This window comes from Triturus cristatus, chromosome 10 (genome assembly GCF_964204655.1).
Source record: "Triturus cristatus chromosome 10, aTriCri1.1, whole genome shotgun sequence".
Lineage (NCBI taxonomy): Eukaryota > Metazoa > Chordata > Amphibia > Caudata > Salamandridae > Triturus > Triturus cristatus.
In genome coordinates, this window is record NC_140593.1 from 952,091,580 (window position 1) to 952,112,915 (window position 21,336).

The 21,336-nt window shown below is 45.7% G+C and overlaps 1 protein-coding gene across 2 annotated transcripts in view; it reads left to right on the plus strand.

Moving 5' to 3' along the window:
• Positions 1 to 21,336, plus strand: part of LOC146796297 (meiosis-specific coiled-coil domain-containing protein MEIOC-like) — a 235,756-nt gene that overhangs the window by 92,745 nt on the left and 121,675 nt on the right. For both annotated transcript variants that reach the window (XM_085628809.1, XM_085628810.1), the window contains exon 4: positions 13,672 to 15,490. In XM_085628809.1, the coding sequence (XP_085484935.1) occupies positions 13,672 to 15,490 (1,819 nt within the window). The remainder of the gene's footprint in view (positions 1 to 13,671; positions 15,491 to 21,336) is intronic.

The following is a 21,336-nucleotide window of genomic DNA, read 5'->3' on the forward strand; positions in this document are numbered from 1 at the left end:
AATTTTGCAACGATGCCTTTGGTGCCAATGTCTACATCAGCGCCAGTATCTGTGGACACCTCCTTGTTGCAGCGTCGCCATGCTGCGCTGGACTCTGTTATGCTGCCACCGGTCACTCGGCCATCTCATCAGCTATTCCCCACGGTTGCTGAGGAGATTTCGGACTCTGATGACGATGTTCAGTCCTCTTTTCGAGATGCTCGTAGTCCTTCTGAGCTTCACATAAAATGCCAAGATTTCGAAGAGGATGATTATGCGCAAGACTATTACTGTCAGGAGCAGGAGCAACATCCCCCTGCACAAGTTCCCATGGCGCAGCTTCCGTTGACGCTCTTCTCCAACCTTCAATTCATGTTGGAAGATTATAATCGGCGCTTTCCAGCTTCCTCTCATAGCTCTCCATGTGAGACGCCATCTGCTGTTCCGTCTACCCCTATGTTGCCAACGATGCCGACGCCATCCGCACCTGCATTGGTTCCCCCTGCAACAGATGAGGTGGTGGACAATCTGGATACGGAGGAGGGAGAGCTTCATGATGACTCTATGGCGGACTGGGATGACTATCAAGTCAATTCGCCAGCATCACCTCCAACATCGCCAGTAAATTCACCACCTGTCGACATATCAGGATTCCATCAACTGATGGACAGGGCAGCTCAACGCTTTCACCTTCCCATGATGGTTAGGGAGGAGGACTGCTTTCTGTACGACTTCAAGTCCCAGCCGCAGAAACAGGTACGAGCCGTGCCCATTATAGACTTTATCTGGAACGAGGGCATTAAACTGATGAAAACGCCTAACTCCATCCCGGCTGTCCTTCCGCGACTGGAGAAAAAGTACAAGGCCCCGGACTCTTCCCCAGCTTACTTAGTGTCTCAGCCTAAGCCAGACTCGGTGATCACCCAGGCGGCGCAACGTCGCTCCAAAAATCCATCGTCTCCGCTCTCGTCACCTCCGGATCGTGATGGCCGCCGCCTGGATGCCATTGGCAAAAAGTTTTCAACCATGGCTTCAACAACAGTCCGGGCAGCAAACTCTTTGGCCATCCTCTGTCGTTACGATCGACAAATGTGGTCGGACATGGCGGCTTTTGTTAAGCTTATCCCGGAAGATTCTAGAGCGGAAGCTCTAAAGATCCTGCAAGAGGGTGAGAGGGCATCCTCCGAAATCATCGACTGCTCCGTCGACATTGCCTCCACGGGTTTTCGTCAATTGGCTGGAGCGGCTGTTGGCTTCGTTCCACCTCGTTCCATCAGGAGGTACAGGCCAAGATTCTGGACATGCCGTATGACGGAGAATCTTTATTCGGCCAACATGTGGAGGACGCTTTGCAAGCCATCAAGAAGGACACGGAGATGGCTCGCTCCCTCGGCACTCTCCAGTTCCGGAAGCAGCCCTTTCGGGGTGCGCGCGGCCGCGGCACCTCCTCTTCTTTTCGTGGCTCCTCTTCCCAGTACCGCTCCTACAACCAAGGACAACAACGTTATTCCTCACAGCCACAACAGTCTTACAGACAGCAGTCTGGCAAATCTTTTAAAGGAAAGTCAAATTATAAGGGAAACTCTTCCAAAAAACAATGACTGGGTACATCAAACGACCCCTCTTTCAAGTTTCCCCCTTTCTCCTGTTGGAGGACGAATCTCCCAGTTCTATTCAACTTGGTCCTCAATCACTTCGGACCGCTGGGTTCTGGACATTATTTCAAGGGGCCATGCACTAGAGTTTGTGAAGGTTCCCCCACACACCTCTCCAACCGGACCTCCTCCCGCTCACCTCAAAGAACTTTTCAATCAGATTCAGATAAAGCTCCAAAAAGGGGCCATCAAAGTGGTTCCGAAATCACAAAAGGGATTGGGGTTCTATTCCCGCTTTTTCCTCATACTAAAGAAATCTGGGGAGTGGCGCCCCATCCTCGATCTAAGGTCGCTCAACAAATTTCTCAAGGACCAATCATTCCGCATGCTCACGCTAAATGACATCCTTCAATTCTTCTCTCAGGGCGATTTCATGACGACAATCGACCTTCAGGATGCTTATTTTCATGTGCCCATAATTCCACGCCACAGGAAGTACTTACGTTTTCGTGTGGGTCACAGGGATTTCCAATTCAAAGTCCTGCCCTTTGGCCTCCGCTCAGCTCCGCGGGTCTTCACAAAGATCCTGGCCCCGGTGGTGGCTTATTTGAGACTGACGGGCATACAAATATTCCCGTATTTGGAAGATTGTCTCATCAAATCTCAATCCTCCCACCAAGCGGCCCTCGATACTCAGCGCTGTCTCAGTCTGTTTCAGTCTCTGGGCTTGTCGATCAACTTGCAAAAGTCTCAGCTCACGCCAGCTCTGTGCAAGACCCTTTTCGGCGTGACCATCAATACGAGCACGGCGATGGCCTTTGCCTCTGCGGAACGTCAAGCACGAATTCGACAGCTTGCAAGCTCCATCGCAGCAAAACAGTCAGCTTCAGTCCGCACATTAAAGTCTTTTCTGGGGATGGCGTCCTCATGTATCGCTTTGATCCCACATTGCAGACTGAGGAGTCGTACCATTCAGGAGGAATTGGACAAGCAGTGGGTCAGGTTTCCGGTTCCTTCAACGACCAGCTCGTGGTAACACCCCGCATGGCTCAGGCGCTGCATTGGTGGACCGGTCCTTCCAACATCGCAGCAGGAACATCTTTTCGAACAACAGCCCCAGAGCTCGTTCTTACCACGGACGCATCCATGCAAGGCTGGGGCGGACATCTTCAAGATTTATCCGTCAAGGGCAAGTGGACAATGGCTCAGCGTTTCTGGCACATCAACAGATTGGAGCTGATGGCCATTTTCTTGGCGTTGAAATCCTTCCGCCTCCAGCTCCAAGGGGAGTCAGTCCTCATTCAGACGGACAACACCACCTGCATGCACTACCTGAACAAGCAGGGCGGGACAAGATCTCCGCTGCTTTCTCGTCTGGCTCAGAGGATTTGGAGTTGGGCCATAGTCCATCGGATTACGCTCCAGGCAGTCCATCTGCCCGGCATTTCCAATACTCTGGCGGATGCACTCAGTCGGTCAACGTCATCGACCCACGAGTGGGAGTTGCATCAGCCGACTCGAGACTTTGTCTTCGGCCTGTGGGGTCGCCCGACTAGCGACCTCTTTGCAACCCCTCAGAATACCAAATGCCTGTCCTACGCAAGCTGGTTTCCCCACAAAGGGTCGTGCGGAAATGCCCTTTCGATAAATTGGTACAGGATATTTACGTACGCTTTTCCGCCGATCCCTCTGATTCCTCGAGTGTTGCGGAAGATGCGGCAACAACCGTGCCAGCAGATGCTCCTCATAGCTCCACGGTGGCCTCGGCAGGCATGGTTCTCGGAGTTGCTCCTCCTCTCCCAATGCGAACCCATCCTTCTCCCGAGGCCGGACCTTCTAACAATGAACGACTGACGGATATGTCATCCTCATCCCATTTCACTCAGCTTGTCAGCTTGGAACCTGAACACCTTGAATTTGCTCATTTGAACATTCCACCAGCCTGCAGGGAGGTGTTAGCTAAGGCACGGGCGCCCTCCACAGTGAAGACTTATAAGCTAAAGTGGAAGCGATTTTGTCTTTGGTGTGCGTCCGCTCACATACATCCAGTGCACGCCTCCCCTGAACACATTCTGCCGTTCTTCCTGCAGTTAGCGCAGTCTGGACTGTCACACTCTACCTTAAAGGTCTTTCTAGCGGCAATATCTCGCTTTCGGCAGGATGGCTCGTCCACTCTCTATTCATCTAGAGTAATACAGCAATTTTTCAAGGGTCTCTTCCGAATGTTCCTGCCCATTCGGCGTCCACCACCCACGTGGCGTCTAAACATCGTATTGGCTCAGCTCATGAAGGCGCCCTTTGAGCCAATCTACTCGGCGGATTTCAAATTTTTAACTTGGAAAGTGGCCTTACTCCTTGCTCGGACGTCCTCCCGCAGAGTCCGTGACATTCACGCCTTTACAATACAACCTCCGTTCCTTCAATTCAGATCGGACTGCGTTATTCTCCGCACTAATCCGGCTTTCATGCCGAAAGTGCCATCCGATTTCCATCTCAATGAACCAGTAATCTTAAAAACCTTTTTCCCACATCCACAGTCTCCGGCGGAGCAGAGTTTACACTCTCTGGACTTAAAGAGATGTCTTAAATTTTACATTAGCAGAACACAATCCTTCCGCAAGTCGGATTAGCTGTTTGTGGCATACGGACGCACTTGTAAAGGACAGTCGGTTACCAAGCCCACGATTGCCCGTTGGGTTTCTTCAGCAATCTCCTTTTGCCATCAAAGGGCTGGCAAGCCTCTTTCTTCTGGAGTAAGGGCTCATTCAACGAGAGCAATGTCATCTTCCACTGCCCTGTTCGCTGGTGTACCCATCCATCAGATTTTTCGGGCAGCTACGTGGTCCTGCAGGCACACGTTCACGAAGCACTACTGCCTGGAATCGATTAATGAAGCGGACACGGCTGTGGGACAAGCAGTTTACGGAATCTGTTTAAATAAGGTGAGCCTCTGCTACTTCCCTCCTCCTTGGGATTTCTTAATAGCGTATTAAATACATTGTCATTGTATTTCATGCAATATTATTACGGCCTTGTCAGGCGGCTGCTGCTTACTGCTCACTATTCTATTCAATCATGTGAATCTATGAAAGACACACCAAATACTGGAGAAGAACAAATGTTACTTACCTGTAAACTGTGGTTCTCCAGTATTGGTGTCTTTCATAGATTCACATGCGACCCACCCTCCTCCCCTCAGAGGCTCTCTTCTCCTCTTTCGGCTCTTTTGTCAGTCTCCTGCTACGAAAATCTGAGGGCCTGAGCCTCTGAGGAGAAGGTTCTAGAGGGTGCTTGCGCCTGATTGGCTGGAGTTTGGACTATAAAACGACAATGATATGTCAGTAAAGTGATTCTTTTTCTCAATGCTTTCTTATGTGTCAATACTATCCTATGGTATTTTCACTTGATATGTTATTTCTGAATTGTATATAAAGTTTATTTGGATATGTATATGCTATTATGTGGTTATGTATGTTTATGTATATACATGACACTTATTACTTTTTATATACCGTGGGACTCCCACTTCGACGACGGGGAATATTCAAGCATGTGAATCTATGAAAGACACCAGTACTGGAGAACCACAGTTTACAGGTAAGTAACATTTGTTCTTTTGGTCTCAAAAAGCACACACTGCCATAGTAGTTACTGGCACGGAACAAAACTACTTTGTGTGCTGATATGTTCCTTGTGAAAGAGCAGACTGCTGTCATTCACAGTGAAGCCAACCGATACAGAAAGAGAGAGATAATTTTAATAAACTCAAAAGGTCACACTTAACGCCAGGCCAAATTAAGGACCCAATTATTAAAGAAAGTCTCAAAAGTGCACCCATGGTATATGTCCTTGCATGAAGTGCAGGTATATGGCTTTCATGTATTCACAAGAATGTACAGAAGTAGGACAAAAGAAATAGTACTCCTAGAAAATATTTGTGAACTGCATTTTAGCATGAGCAAATATGCATGTGTAGTTGGTCATGCGGAAATCTGAGTGTTTGCAAGTTTACTTTCCCTCCAACCACTTTTCCCCCCAACTCTGGAAGAAGTTTTACGTCTGACATTGTCAGCAGTAAATTTCCAACATTTTTCAGTATAGGAAAAGATTAGAGAAGAGTTGTTGAAAACCCTTAAAACATGCAAATTTGCAGGTTTGCACATTCAAAAGGGCATTCCAACCCTGGAACTATTAGTTACCGCTACCTTCAGCCCCAGTTTGTAGATCTGCGGAAGCGTGGCAACATAAGGGGATTGCTAGTATTTAAACACTACTACGGTATGAGCCCTGGCATAATCAGAGAGGCTATATCAGAGCTCTTATATAATGAGATTGCTGCCATAATTTGTCGCCGCACTACATGGCAAGTGGATTTCGTTACAGGACAAGTAGATTTATGAAGCAACCTGCCCCATGGACAAGTAGTTATTTTATTAAATTCCACACCCCTGTATAAGGTTCCAAAAGTGTGACCTATTGGCCATGCCAATGCTTGTTTTGCCCTGTGCCAGGAGTGGAGCCTTGCACGTGTTGCCACGCACCCAAGTTGACCTTGGGGGACAGATACAATAATGTACTATGAACTCTTGGACCCTGGTGGCACTGGATGCTCTAGAATATATGCTCGTCATTGTTGGTTCAGCCATTCTACCTTAACAGCAGGAGCTGTAGTTCTCCTGTCGCACCCCAGCAGGCAACACCCACTCTCAGCTTGATTACTATCTGTCTTTGCTGATCTGGTACTCTCTGCCCATAATATCTCCTATCTAGCTAGATATCTATCGGACCACTCCCGATCCTAGTGAGCTTTGGAAGTCCGCCTGGACATCCTGCGATCCTTTTCTGACTCCTCAGAGCTGAGGCCTTATCTGATCCCCCCATTTGCAGAGAACGTTACTCAGACACTAGAGCAGTATTTTGCCGACAACTGGGGCTCTCCGAGCATTAGGCCCTAGACTGGGAGGCTATGAAAGTTGTCATACAAGGTGCTTGTATTAAGACCTCCTATTGGGCTCATCGCCAGGTAGAAAGCGACAGTGATGCACATGAGTGGGAATTAAAAATATTGGAGGCGTTATTGCCTTCTCAGCAGCTACAACTGCCTGTGTGGCGGGCGATCAGAAACTTAACTATTAGAAGACTGGCCCAGACTTGAAAAACATACTTGCACTGCCTATCACCAGAGGCTCCATATGCCTCCGCGATAAAACAGACGCGTTATTGGCCCAGTTGGTCCAGCAGGAAGTTCCTCTGTCCTGAGGCTCTATGCTCTATAATAATGTTGGGACTCTGGTCTGTATTCAGAGGGCTATTAATGATGTTTTCAGACGCATCTCTGTAATACATATGCTGTACAGCTGAACCCCTCCACAATAACATTGTAGCAATTCCTAGCAGATAATTCCCTACAGCATCTCCTCCCGGAGGATAGAGAATCCCTGGATAGTGCTCTCTCCAAAGAGGAGGTATTTGCCGCAGTCCAACACCTTAAGTATGCGAAAACTCCGGGTAGTGTTGGTTTTACCTGCAGAGTTTTATCACAAATGTGCATAGATGATGGCTGACAGGCTCTTGGAGGTATATGAAGAAGCACTGGGCATCGGTGGCCTATGTTTTACTATGCATGAGGCATTAATCGTAATAGTGCGGAAACTTGTTTGAGATTCCACGAAGGCGTCCGCATACTGACCAATATCCCTCCTAAACTTCTATGTGAAGCTTAGTAGTGTGCTGGCTGCTCACCTGCTTCTGTTTCTGCCTGGTTTGGTCCATTTTGACCAATCCAGATTCATCTCAAAGCGAAATACTCTCCAATGCCTAACTCATGTTTATCACGCTCCACAGCTTCTGGATGATACCCACGCCCTAGTTCTGTTAGACATAGAGCAGGCATTTGATTCCCCCAATTAAACGTACCTTTTGGCATGTACTGAGTACAATGCGCTCCGGCCCTAAATTTATTCAATATGTCTGTCTTCTTTACTGTGATCCCTGTGCCCGTCTATGCTCGAGTGGTGTGGTGTCTGAGTTTTTCAGCTGAAAAGGCACACAAGGCAGAGGTGTCCTCTTTACCCCTTGTTGTTTACCCTAGCCATGGAGCCCTTGGCGGTGACCCTGCAATGTACTGTGGGTCCTTGCGGGGGATTACACTGGGGACGATCGCTCATGTTGTCTTCCTTTATGCTGACGATGCCCTGGTGTACCTGTGACGTCCAGTAGACTCTACGCCTGTCCTACCTAAAGCGATGCATGAATTCAGGGAAGTATCCAGACTCTGCTTCAATCCGGAGAAATCCAAACTATTTCCATTGGGGAAGTAAATCGGGGTCCAGCTAGAGGAGCTTCCGAGGGTGAGGTTTTCCTGGACAATGTGTCCTGCTCGATATCTGGGCGTTCATAGAACACACACAGCCCCAACTTTGCTAGCTCTAATTATAGGCAAGGTGTTATTGAGGGGCTTCAGGTATTCGTCCCCTTCTGGAGGGACTTGCTGCTTTACCTCATTCGCAGAGTAGCCATTGCTAAAATGATCATTTTGCCACAATGCCTCTACGCACTCCAAAGCACCTTATATGCTGTCCCCAGACATTATTTCCGTACGTTGAATAGCCTTATCATGGACCTTCTCTGGGGCCCCAAACTAAAGCGAGTCATTAACCACACACCAGAGACCGGGTAGGCGGGCCTCGAGGTCCTGCACCTAGAACTGTATTACATGGCGTTACACCTCCAGCACCCAATTCATTGACTTGACCCAAATGACAACTGGGAAAAGTGACTTTTGCAGTGCATGCATGAGGGAAAATCCCTACCAGTCCTGCTAATGAGCGTTTGATGGTTCCTTCTGCCTTCCTCTGTCATTTGATTGGTGACGACTGCTTAGGAGGGTTTTGTTTGCAGAGTGCTTTGTCGTGCCCCCTTTTTTTTTTTTTTTTGAATATCTTTTATTAGTACATTTTTCTGTATAATTTCCTGTTACAGCATGTCTGTTGTCTAGCATCGATAAGCATCACTTTCCATATAACAGTCCTTGGTCTCTGACTCTGTAAAGAGCCGTCAGCGTATTTGTCGTGCCCCTTATGCCCTAAGTATGTCACTGTGGGTTCTAATACGTGATACCATGGAGGACCTTTATCCCGAGGGGCAGTTTATCACCAGGGCAGAAGCTGTGGAGTCTCTTTCTGTCGGTACAGGGCCATATTTAATATACATTAAAATTTTGACTACAGCCCGCACCCGTTGGCCGACTTTTCCAGAGGCGCCACCTCAATACAACACCCTAGTCTTTCTACTGAAGATGGCACAGGGCCACACACTAATCTTCCACATCCATAGAGCGATCCGGGATGATCTACCACTTATTAATGTTCAGCTCAATTACGAGGTGGTCTTGGAAGACTCCATTATCGACTAAGGAGTGGACTAAAATACATGAGGGAGTGAAGACGGTTAGTGCAAATGCACATTTCAAGCTCCTGCAATATAACTTTAATACATCAAACATACCTCACTCCACATACCTTGCATTCTGTTTAGCCCACCGAATCTCACTGCTGTCCACGCTGTAGGGCCACGACTACCGACTTTATCCATATGGTATGGTCATGCCCCTCCCTAACCCCAATCTGGCAGGAAGTTATACACAATCTGAATGGGGCTTTCTGTTGGACTGTGCCATTGGAGATACGTCAGGTGCTCCTGGGACTGCTTCCTCCTTCTCCTGTTTTAAAAATAAATAAATGATCTAAGCAGGAAATTTGTTTTACTTGGCTTAGTTTTGGCAAAACACTGCATAGCGATAATTTGGCTTAGCTTGGCTCTCCCTAATTATTTGGTGTGATTGAGAGATGTCTCCGAATGGGCAATTGCTGAGGAGGTACGCATGCGACATGTGCGCAAAGATGACCGGCTTGAAGATGGCCTGAGAGCTTGGTCATCCGTGTTGCATTATTTGAAGGTGTCACATGATCTGACGGCTCCTGAAGGCGGGCTTACCTGAGGTACTACATATACTCCCAAATGCTTGCCATGAATACTAGGAACACTCTGGTTGACGGAATGTTGCGCCACAAATACCCACACCCTTTTTTTATTATGATATTATGTGATTTGGAAGACAGAGTTTTAGCACAACAACGAAGGGAGGGAAGTGTTTGTCAGTAGTTTTTTTGGTCTCGCGCCTAGCGTTGCAGTGCATAGCACTGCTCGCGCTGCGAGAGACCTCTTGTAGGGGGTTTGAAAACTGACCTAGGAATCGCACATGCTTGTGCGGGTGCTTTTCCTTTTGGGCCACGCAATTGGCCTTTGCGTGTGTCTTTTTTATCAAAGCCAGCACGCAATTGGCCAAAGGTGGGCGCATTGCTCCGCCCATGGCCTATTTGTGTCGGTTACCCGCACCGCCGCCATATGGTTTCAATTATCGTGCCCAGACACGGGCGCGATAATTTATGTAAGCCTCTTTCGCACAGCAAGCAGTGAAGCCCAGGAAAGGAGATAGAAACCTGGGTGCTGACTAAACTTTTGTGCCGCAAACAATGGCCACTCTGAATCATTCTGAGATCCGGTTTACACAGCTTGTAGGAATTACATGGCAACATCTTGGCGGCATCCCAGACAGCCCCAGGTTGGCTCACTATTTTCAGATCAGTTTGCAACTGTATCCACTTATGAGTAACGAACCCTTTCCCAGCATTACTTCTGAACATCACGCCCACAAGGAAATTAATATTGTGTTTTTGAAATGTCCTGTGCTCAATTGTTTATTTTGTTTAACAAGCCCATGACGTAGGGATTGGCTAGAGTGAGACGCCAGTTTACTAAACCCCTGAGAATGTAAAGAATATTTGGCTGCTGGGTGAGACTGATCTAAAATGAGTTGGATTCAACATTCAGTAAATGCAAAAGTGACTCTTGACGCAAACGGGTATATTGTAGTGGCTGTACTCTAAAAGTAGCAAACGCGTCAGGCTTCAGGTGACGTCACTGCATACAGTGGCACGCCACCGGGACCAGCTGTCCTGTCAGCCGGCATCAGCTCTACCTTCATGCACCCCTCACTGCGGCCTGACAGCCCGCCACATTCAGTGTTGGGCTCTAAACGTTTCTAAACAATATGTGTTTGGCATACAGGATCAATTTAATACGAGTCCCAAACCACAGAGATCTCTGGAGCCTTCTAATGCCATCAGACGGAATCTGCCGCCAGGGGTTGTCAGTGCACTCTTAAAAAGAATGTTGGTTTGCAGTTTTTAACGAGTATTATATACAAATGCAAACAGAAAGCAAGCTCTTTCCCATCAACATTTGTTTTTAAAAACAGAAAAAATGAGATATTAGGTCTTCCTTTGAGAGTCTCTCCATACGTGTTCACAAGGACGGTATAAAGTGTAATAAAATATGATTTCCTAATGAAGTTTTAGAGCTACAGATGCACCTGCAGTCCTAATATTTTCAAGTGGTTGTGGTGTTTTTATTGATGATTCGTAGTGCACTACAGTCACACAGACATCAAAGTGTGAGTGTACATCAATACAGCAAAGGAAATATGCCCGATTCAACCTTTTTTTTTTCTCCCCCACACCATAAATATTGAAAAATACCAAAAAGGTGAGAAAAATACATATATAATTGAATACAAAGAGGAGTTAACTCTTGGTTTTCTGACACAGAGCTCGAAAACGCAGGGCAGAGCTTTTTTGTCAGAAAAGCATGCATTAACTGGGAGATATTTTGCGTTAGTGTATGCGCTGAAGACGCCTTCTGCGCGTGCGCAGTGCAGAAACCAGCATCGCGATCCGCCTGTGGTCTTTCATGAGCTGAGCATGTAATTTAAGCGGTAAGGGCTGATTTCATGCTGTGCTGCTTGCTTTTAAATGTATTTCTCCAATTATGGTCACAGTGAAAACTGCTGGTCGTGTACGGTAACTGTTTTTTTATTATTGTAAACCGCATTCATTCATTCATTCATCCACAGCCACAATCTAGCACCTTCTCTTAACTTTATGCTGTGCGCCACAATGCTAGCTACCCCTGAACAACGGGGGGAGGGGGTGAAAACAAGCACATCTTGTTACTCACAGTTCAAGTTTGTGTGAATTATTATATTAAAATATGCAGGTCCAGACACCTGCAGTGTGGTTGCCGCCCCCCTCCCCCTTATCGTAGGACAAGCCACGGCACAAATGGGGGCGTGAGTTTCGTGAAACAAGACAGGATTATTTTTCGCGTGAATTCCGGCCCCGTTTGTGTATAACAGATCGTCCGATTAAAACCTCTTCACACCATGTGATGCGTTGTTTCTTGTCCAGTGAATCCATTCAGTGCACTCCCAGGTTTCCGCCCTTTATGCAAATGAGACAAAGGTAGAAAACATCTGCTGCTCAGGATCACACGGAGTACTGAAGTGGGACTCTGAGAACTTGCATTGAGATGTCTGCATGCGGCCACTACATCACTGCAACTGACTCAGGGCTGCGCCATCTTGAATTGTCACCATAGTGGTGAAATCACACTGGACACGCAGGGTTTGGGAATATGTGATCTATTTTATTGTCTCATTTACCACCTTCTCCTTAAAGGCAGACACTCTGGGACTGCTCACTTTTCAGGACTCATTTTGAGTTAGTAGCACTTGCACTCATATGATTTCTCGTGATCATTTAAGACCCGCAGCATTTTGCTGAAAGTTAGTGTATTGTATTGCAGCAATTATATAGCGCTTACTACATGTTTGTGGGGCACAGAAGCACTTTGCTACGTTGTCAACAAGCCACACTGTGTAAGGTGTGTGGTTGGAAGTGTGCTGTCATTGTTTTGAACTATGTGAAAGCGGTGGTGCTGGAACAATATTGAGAGGGAGGGTAAGGGGGACTGCAATCAATGTTCCTTCCCTAAAGTCATATGGATTGTGAAAAATCCAAGCTCCGCACAAAGAACGAATATTACAGTTCGCAATCACATACATCATCCACTACAATACATGCAACTATTTATATTTACATAAATTCACTTCACTGCAAACACAACCATAGAGCTGACAATATATTTACAATGCTAATAACTCAAACTCTAACAAATGCGAGACCTATTGCATTGCAAATGCTTGTCCTCTGGTTCTTGGGTGTTGTTGTGTAAACGGTTGTCTGCCATTCATCACCAATGATGTTCTGCTGCGACTATTACTAATTTCATCCTGGGATCCTGATCATTTAGTGTTAGCAGACTAGTGCCTGTAAACCTTGTTGTATGTCTTATTACTTTCACTCTGTTCCATTACGATACGCAAGCTATGTCTCTCAATTGTATTGCACTTGAAATCTCAGCTTACTTCTATGTTTATAATACCTGAGCTGCGGAATGTGACACTGTTCAACTGAGACTCCTAGGTTGTACTGATGGTATACCACTGCCCAAAAAGCAATAATGTTTATTAACAAAAATTGGAAGTGGGAGTGGGACAGGCCTGTGGTTGACTGGCCAGAATAAAGAAAGCAGAAACAGGAAAGTAATTTCAGAGCTCAAATCAGGGGACAGTCAAAGCTAGATAAAAGGCCCTTGATTGATGAACCCAAAGGTGAGGATGACAAGAGGTGTAATGTTGATTGAGAAGGAACTGGGAAAAGGCCAGGGAGAGTGAGGTGAGTCTAGAGAAAGAGAAAAGCCTGTCCTTTGGAGGGAAACATCTTTCATATTGAGGGATTTGAAGCATGAGGTAAGCCGGATACAGAGCTTAAATGTCAAGACTGACTGAAAGGCATTAAGCATAAAGAGATACCTGTGGCAGTCCTTAGCATAAAGCAAGTGACTGCAAAAGTAAAAAAAAAACAGTAGCTGTTATGTCATGTTAATAATTTGTATACATTGTAACGTAAGTACATACACTGTAACAAATAGTACTTTTTCATCGTAAACTGCTGTAATTGACAGTCAACCGATACTCAAATTGGGATGAAAAGGCACTCTGCTATCAAATTTATAATTCAAACAGTTTGAGGTGAGAGGTTTAGATACAGCTTTCACTTAGTGTGTGATTCTGATAGTGAAACTCTTCTTTTTCCAATTGAGGTAATTATTTTGAAACAATCTGTTTCTATTACAGGAATGCATTGTCAAGATTGTTTCCACCAGTTTGGGCGACCGACAGTGGCACCAATGAAGATTACCATTCACGTTCTCAAAGCAACCTCATCGACCCGATTGATTTCCCCAAAGTGATTGGGCCATACGGTTATCAGCAAGACCATATTCAAATGCCACCTGAGATTGAGAGCATCCATGAGGGCTTTGAGGGCCTCAATCTTGTGGAGTCATGGCTTTCCCTGCCTGAAACTTGTATTGAGAGTCCTAGTGAAGCATTTAAAGCTTTTCCTGAAAACCCTACCTTCCATATGAATGCCCTCCTTCAACAGGATGGCTATCCATTTCAAAATGGGAGTTTCAACAGACATCCGGGTGACTTTGACAAAATGAAATTTAAAAATGAGTATGAGTATGAGAAAAACAGTTCTGATTTCAAAGTGTTTACTTCTGCAAATAAAATGAGAGAGGGCACACATTTTCAGAAAGATTATTGGAAAACTGACATGGCGCGAGGGAAATGTATGAAAAATGATGCAAAGGATCAAATAAAGTACCCTCATAAATCATCTCATTCCTCTGGAAATATGTGGGGCAAAACATTCCAGGAAGAAATGCCGTTTGCTAAAAGATATGAGGATTTTAGTAATCCTAAATCTCAGCCTCATATCCAACGGTCACCATATGAAACACATCAACAGTTCTGTAAAGAAAGTAGTTACTCTGGCCCATTGAACAGAAGATTACATAGAGAGGGCAACCAGAACGGGCTTGATAGTTTCTCTTCTGGTGGAAACTTTGAACATATTGAAAATAAACCTCACCCCAGTCCTAAAGGTTTCCACAAGAAATCGGTGCACGAAGCTTCAATAAATGCTTCCCTCCCCAATGGGAACTATCAGTCATCTTACAAGGAGCACACATGGATGAACGGTAAAGCCTTAAGTCCAACATCCACCGCAAACACCTTATTTGGTAAACAAAAGCATGTAGAAACAAGCCCTCCGCCTTCTTCTGGGGTTTCCACTATGTCTAGCGGATCCCCAATACATCATCCATTGCCCCCCTCCTCCTATTTCTCACAAGGCTCTTCTCCAGTTCCCTCTGTAAGAAATGATACAAGGTTACAAATGCCAAATGAAGGATCGCATTCCATGAGTTTTTCCAATTTCATTGCTGAAAACCAGAAACAGAATAAACCTGTTAGACCAACTCACCATGATGCCTCTACAAACCGAGAAGATCAGTATAAAAAAATGGCAGTTGGTTTTGCATCAAACTGGTCACCTCCTCACAACACCATTATAGAAGACTCTGAAAAGAATAATCGATTTGGAAGGAAGCAAAATTCAGACAACAATAGCAATAAGGATGAAAGGCGGGGAAAGAAGAGCTGGAATCCTCAGCCAGGCTATGTAGGCCAAAACCGCCAACCATTCAACATGTTCAGAAAGAAGCAAGACCAAAATAATGGAAATATGTCAGACTTTATTAATCCCTCATTTCTTCCCTCATTTCCAATGTCTGATTTTAAGCAAGCCCCTAATTATCCCCCCTTCAGCCCACATGCTTTTCCACCACCTAATAACTTTCCTTTTCCTCCATCTCCATTTCCATTTTCAGAACTAGTTGACCTTTTTCATTACGATGATTTTAACCACTTAAATCCCTTCATTAACGAGCTCTTTTGTGGTGATCTCACAGCACCCTACTTTGCCTTTCCTACACCTTTCAACAAGTATAGGCAACCACGCATTCGCAGTGGGCCCGCTAATGAACTTCATACCCAGCTCGAGGAGTGTTATGAACAGTGGCGATCTTTGGAGAAGGAGAGGAAAAAGGTAATATTTTGATGCTCTAAGTTAAACTGCACTAGATCGCTGTCTGGTTGTGAAAATGTTTGTACAAGGTGAGGCACAAGTGATTTTGAACAGCAACTGTTTAAGTACACATGATTTTGCTGGAACTTGGAGTATCACATCATTGGGTCTAGTAGCTTTAGCTTTATCTTCGTGATAATGTAAATTGTTCCTCAAGCAAACTGAAACTTTCCAGCAAACAAACCTTCTCAATCCACCCACTCACACACATCGAATGCCTTGCTAACCCTTCTTCCACCTTAACCAATGAAGGGTCGTCTGAGCAGGCTAAAACAAATACTCACTGAAGCTACAGTGACATGGACAAAATGTGTATTTTGTGCAACATTTGCCTTGTGAAGGAAGCTGAAATGGAAAAGAGCAAGTGTTTATTCAGTCTACTAATTGTAAAGTCCTTTGTTCCTTAGTAATGAGTGTAGTTGCTGCCTCAAACATTAATGAAGCATATAGTTAGTTATTGTTAATATCGAACTTGTAAACCTCAAGATAGCTGTCCTGTAATTGGCCTTCACAATTAGGTGTGCTGGGGAGTTATTCTAAAACACTTGCTCTCTTTTTTTCCTTTCTCTACATTCCTGAATAATTATCGTAAAAAATACTTGAACAGGTCTGTCCCATAAATAACAAAGCTTCTGTTTTTCCTTGACAAAAGGGTTCTAACGGAATGTAATGAGGTAGTGGAGAGAGTGTTTGTTATTAATTTGAGGATGTGAAAAACACTCCTTAGCACACGTATATCAATTTTTTAGGAGTACCACAGGTACGTAACGTATTTAGTAAGTACACACATAAATAATAGGCAAGACATTTTTCTACTTTCTTCTTTGTCGTTCAATTTAATATGTGCAAATCTTCACAAATTGTTCTCTTACAGCCAACACGTGTTTCGTGGCATCTGGGAGGTCGTCCCGCGACTTTCTCAAGGTTATTTCTTGTGTAAATGCTGTTTTTCTATGTGGTGATATTTCCAACCCACATAGGGTTTCCGGTGTGGTGGTGTCAGTGTTCAATATATTCAGCTGGTATCTAATCCTTTGAATCAAAACTCTTCTCAGAGCTCGCACCAATGTAGAAAATCTCCTCCGCGACTCCACTGCGTTAATAAGATGCCGAGTACGCTCCCGGGGAGCGTACTCGGCATCTTATTAACACGGTTAAATGCGGAGAAAGTCACGGGACAACCTCCCGGTTGCGACGAAACACGTGTTGGCTGTAAGAGAACAATTTGTGAAGATTTGCACATATTAAATTAAACGACAAAGAAGAAAGAAGAAAAATTTGCTGCCTATTATTTATGTGTACTTACTAAATACGTTACGTACCTGTGGTACTCCTTAAAAATTGATATACGTGTGCTAAGGAGTGTTTTTCGTTCTTGAGGGCTGAGGCTTGTCCTGGGGAGTGTTATGGTTCTCCTCACCTTTTAGCACCGTTTAGTAATTGGTTCTTTCACGATATTGTGTGCGATAATTCTAAGTGGCGCCGTTCTACCTAAACTCAATACCACTGTTCGGATTTATTTAATTTGAGGAAGTGAATGTGTCTGATGCCCTACAAGGGCAAAAACTAACTTTAGAACCAAATGTGTCCAAATTACAGTGAACACTGCACACCATATTTGTTTCCAATACATGGGCATTTGTTTGGTGGTGTATGTTGTAAGTGAAGCTTTGTACTGTGAATAGTTAAGAAATCCCTCAGCCTCATCCTTGTCTAAACTCATGGAATTTGTGATTCTTTTATTTGTGCTGTCACTTCTCTGAAGAGCCTTATTGCTTCACACACCTTGCAACTTTGTGATAGTTTTTTGTACCTTATTTTTATGCTAGTCATTTAGCCAAATGTTTCTCTGCAACCTGTGCTTGTCAAATTGTTGAATGAGGAGCCTTATCAAGGTTATATTTATTGTCTTTAATACTCCTGGCTAATTCTTTGGCAGGTGGATTAGTATATGTTAATAGTTGTATTGCTCAACTGAATTAACTTGGTCTCATGAGGAATAGCAGGGTAAACAATGCATCATGAATCAGTTTTGGTGTGTTTCGATATGGAAAAGTACACCCCCCGAAGGAGTAAACACTCTACCTGCTAAGTCCAAGGCTCGAACATCTGACACCCTCCTGCAGGAAATGAGACACAACAACAAAGTAAGCTTGGCAGATAAATGCTTACACGTAAGACCTTCATTAGCCGGCCGGCCACATCTACATCCCATAAAGTAGAAAATTTTGGTTGCGGTGTTCCCCTCAAAACTTTGCACACAAGTGGATGCTCCTCCTCAGGTCTGCCATCCAGATGAGGATGGGACCGCAGAAATAGCCGAACAAAAATTATTCAGCGTTCTATAGGCTAGCCTTTATCGGATAAAATGTTCACAATGATATGGACCCTGGAACCCATGGGATCCACACCCCGTTCACCGCACCAAGAAACCCGTAGACGCCAGATGGATTCATATCGCTTGTGCGTAGAGGGAGCCCGAAATTGGGATAAGAAAAACAGTGTATCCGGCAAACCGCCTGGCATTTGCCAACGTCTCCCGAAAGTCGCCACACCATGAAACAAAAGAGCCCCTGAACCACCAGGGCAGGTTGATGGCTCGCCAGATACTGCAGAAGATCCTGTCGAGTCTGAATTGGTAGGTGGCAGGATAGCCCCATTGCCACTGGAAACCACGACTGTGCCTTCCAAAGAGGAGTAACCAGGACTAACTCCGCCCTATGTCTGCTCACCTGCGTCAAAACCCTCTGAATCATTGAAAAAGGAGGGAGGGCGTACAACAGACCCACGGACCAATACTAGAGAAACTCATCCGAGCTCGGTGCTCAAGGATCTGGTCTTCAACTGTAAAACCGTGGAAGGTGAGTGTTGAGTCGTGAGGCGGAAAGATCCATTGTGCATGGACCCAAGCTCAGATTCAAGGAATGAAACACCTGGGGATGCATCATCCAGTCGCTGGAGTTGCGGAGAAAACGGGAATTCCAATCCACTCGTACATTGGACAAGCCCGTAATGTATTCCTGCGTCACTGAAATTTGATTCTTAAGGCAGTAATGCTAAAGGTCCTTGGCAATTTCTGCTAAAAGACGCAACCTCGTCCCGCCTAAGTGGTTGATGTAGCATACCGCCGATGCATCGTCCATCCACAATAGGATACAACAACTCGTCTTGTGTGGAGACAATGTACAAATCGCAAAGGACCCTGCTAGTAACTCGAGGCAATTGATGTAGAGCGAGAGTTCCTCCAATGATTGTCAGCCCCCGGTCTCCACCGAACAACAATGGGCTCCCCAGCCCCATCGGCTTCCATCCGATTCTAGCACTACCTCTGGGCTCGAAGCTAAGATGGCTCTGCCATTTCCAGGCATCCATGTGATCCTGCCACCAGGACATTTCCGTACTGACCTCCTCCATCAAGGAAATCTGTTCTGAGTAAGGCATGCCCTTGCCAAAATGGAGAATTTTCAGTCTCTGGAGAGCCCGATTAATGCAATGGACTCGGAAAGATGGCTTGTATAGAAGACACCAGTAAACCCACTAGGCTAGTTAGGGTCCTCGGGGGATATAGCCGGAGAAACAAGGCTCTCCTCAACTCCTTCTTGATGGACAACCTTTTCTGCAATGGTAGGTGGAGTTGAGCCCAGACAGATCCACTTGAAAGCCCAGAAAGTCCAATACTTGCGATAAGTGAAGAAGAACTTTCTCCCTGTCCTGTGCCATGACAAGAATATCGTCTAAGTAAATGATCAATTTCAACCCTTGCTCCCGAAGATTCTGCACTACTGTTTGAAGGAGCTTGATGAAGCACCAATGGGCTGAAGAGAGACCGAAAGGCATGACGGTGAATTCGAATCACCAATGTTGCCATTGGAACTGTAGAAATCGCAGATGAGGGGCGAAAATGGGCACTACCAAATACGCATTTCTTTGGGCTAAACTAACTAGCCAGTCGCCTTCTGTTAGAGATCTCGCTATAAGTGTATGGCCTCCATCTTGAAGGGGCAATACACAATTAAAGAATTTAAGTCCTTTAGGTTGAGAACCAGGTGAAATCCCTGATCCTTCCTGAGAACCAAAAATATGGTACTGACGAAACCACTGGGGTGTAAATTAGTCTCCATCACCGCCTCTTAGGTTATGAGGGACTGGACCTCTTTGTGTATGAAAGACCTCTCGGTTTGGGAAAAATTGAGAGGGAACGGAAGACTCCTCTGCTGAGGGGTAAAGTAAAACTCCAGTTGAAACGCCTATACTGTCTGTAATACCCATGGGTCTTGCGAAATGGTCAACCAGTTGTGAGAAAACAACTGAATCCTTCCCCCCCCACCATAACTTCTGATTGAGGAAGAAAGCTCACCTGTGTAAGTAGCATCTATGGTGTTGTCTCCACCACGGTAACCTCCACGATGCGCACAACCTCGTTCGCCCCGATTTCACGTGGGATAGAAGTTGGAGTAGTGTTGCGCAGTGCCCCCTCCTCTGGGCGCTATCCATGTGTGGTCTGTTGGAAGCCACGGCCTTGCACTCTGCCACAATAGCGTCCGGCCCTGACAAAAAGCCCCCTGTTAAAGACCTTCTTTAACAATGTTTGCGCCTTGTCTAGCACTGAAAAGGTTGACACATACTTTACCAGATCTTTGACAAACTTGTCCACGAATAACAAACCGGTGGCTAATGTGCTAGCCTCGGTGGAGGCCAAATCTGCGAGCTGGGGGTCAATGCGCATAAGAATTGACTTGCGTTTTTCAGTGGATAATGCGGAATTAGCGTAACCCGAAAGAAATGGGGCCCTCTGCGCCCATTCCAGGACCTCACCAGGATCCAATTGGGTTTGACCATCTTTAGCCTGAACTGCCAGGGCAAGTATTTTAGTGATGGGGCCAGAGATGTAGAGTAGTTTGTCCTGGCAGCCCCGTCAGACCCTTCTTGGGGTTCTTGGAGAATTACTTTAGGAAAGTGGCCATGTTTGAGTCGAGTTCTGGCTAATCCACCACTTTCTTCAACCGAGATGGGCACGGACATTAGGATCAGAAGGTATTGCTTACCTCCCTCTCAAAGCCGTGGCGCAAATCAGCTTGTACATAGTGTGCCACCTCCATACAAGGGACCCATTCTGTGGATCGGGGTGGATAATCTCTCTGAGGTCAAACAATATGTTCTGGTTTAGTGTAATGTCCAGTCTCTTATGCTGCACTTTGCATTTACGCTTGGCGGACAGTTCCAAGTACTCCCTAAGGGTGTCCTTTTCAGAATGTGACTCTGAGGGTGAAGTGGTGGGATCCGCGGTGAAGGTGGAGCTCTTTGAGAAACCAGATTTTTCAACACCATCAGTACTTCCATATTCATGGTCACGTAGGACCAAGTACTCCCAACTGTGAAAGGACCTCCGCCAAGGATCCTCTGGAAGAATTACTACGGGCAGTGCCAGCCTCATGCCAAACCATATTGTTTTGCAGAGTCCCCTGCTGATCCCATCAGCTCATGTCGACCATAACACGTGAGGGTATGTGTAAATGGTTGAAAGGCTTTTATTAAGGCTTGGTTCACCAAGCTCTGCACTTGTGTATCAAGAGCCTCAACCACCCACTCCTCCATGTCTTGTTCATGAGGAACTTCTGCATATTCCAGTTAGTCCTCACCCTCTTCATCTTGATGTGCCATAATCAACCAGTATGGAGAAGGTTTCAGGGCAAGAGAGCCCTTATTAGGCGCAAAAACCCAAGTTCAGAGAAAGAGGTATCAGGGCAAGCAAGCCCCAAGAAGTTGCCAGTAATGTAATGGTGGAGGGAGGCAACTATTAATCCTCA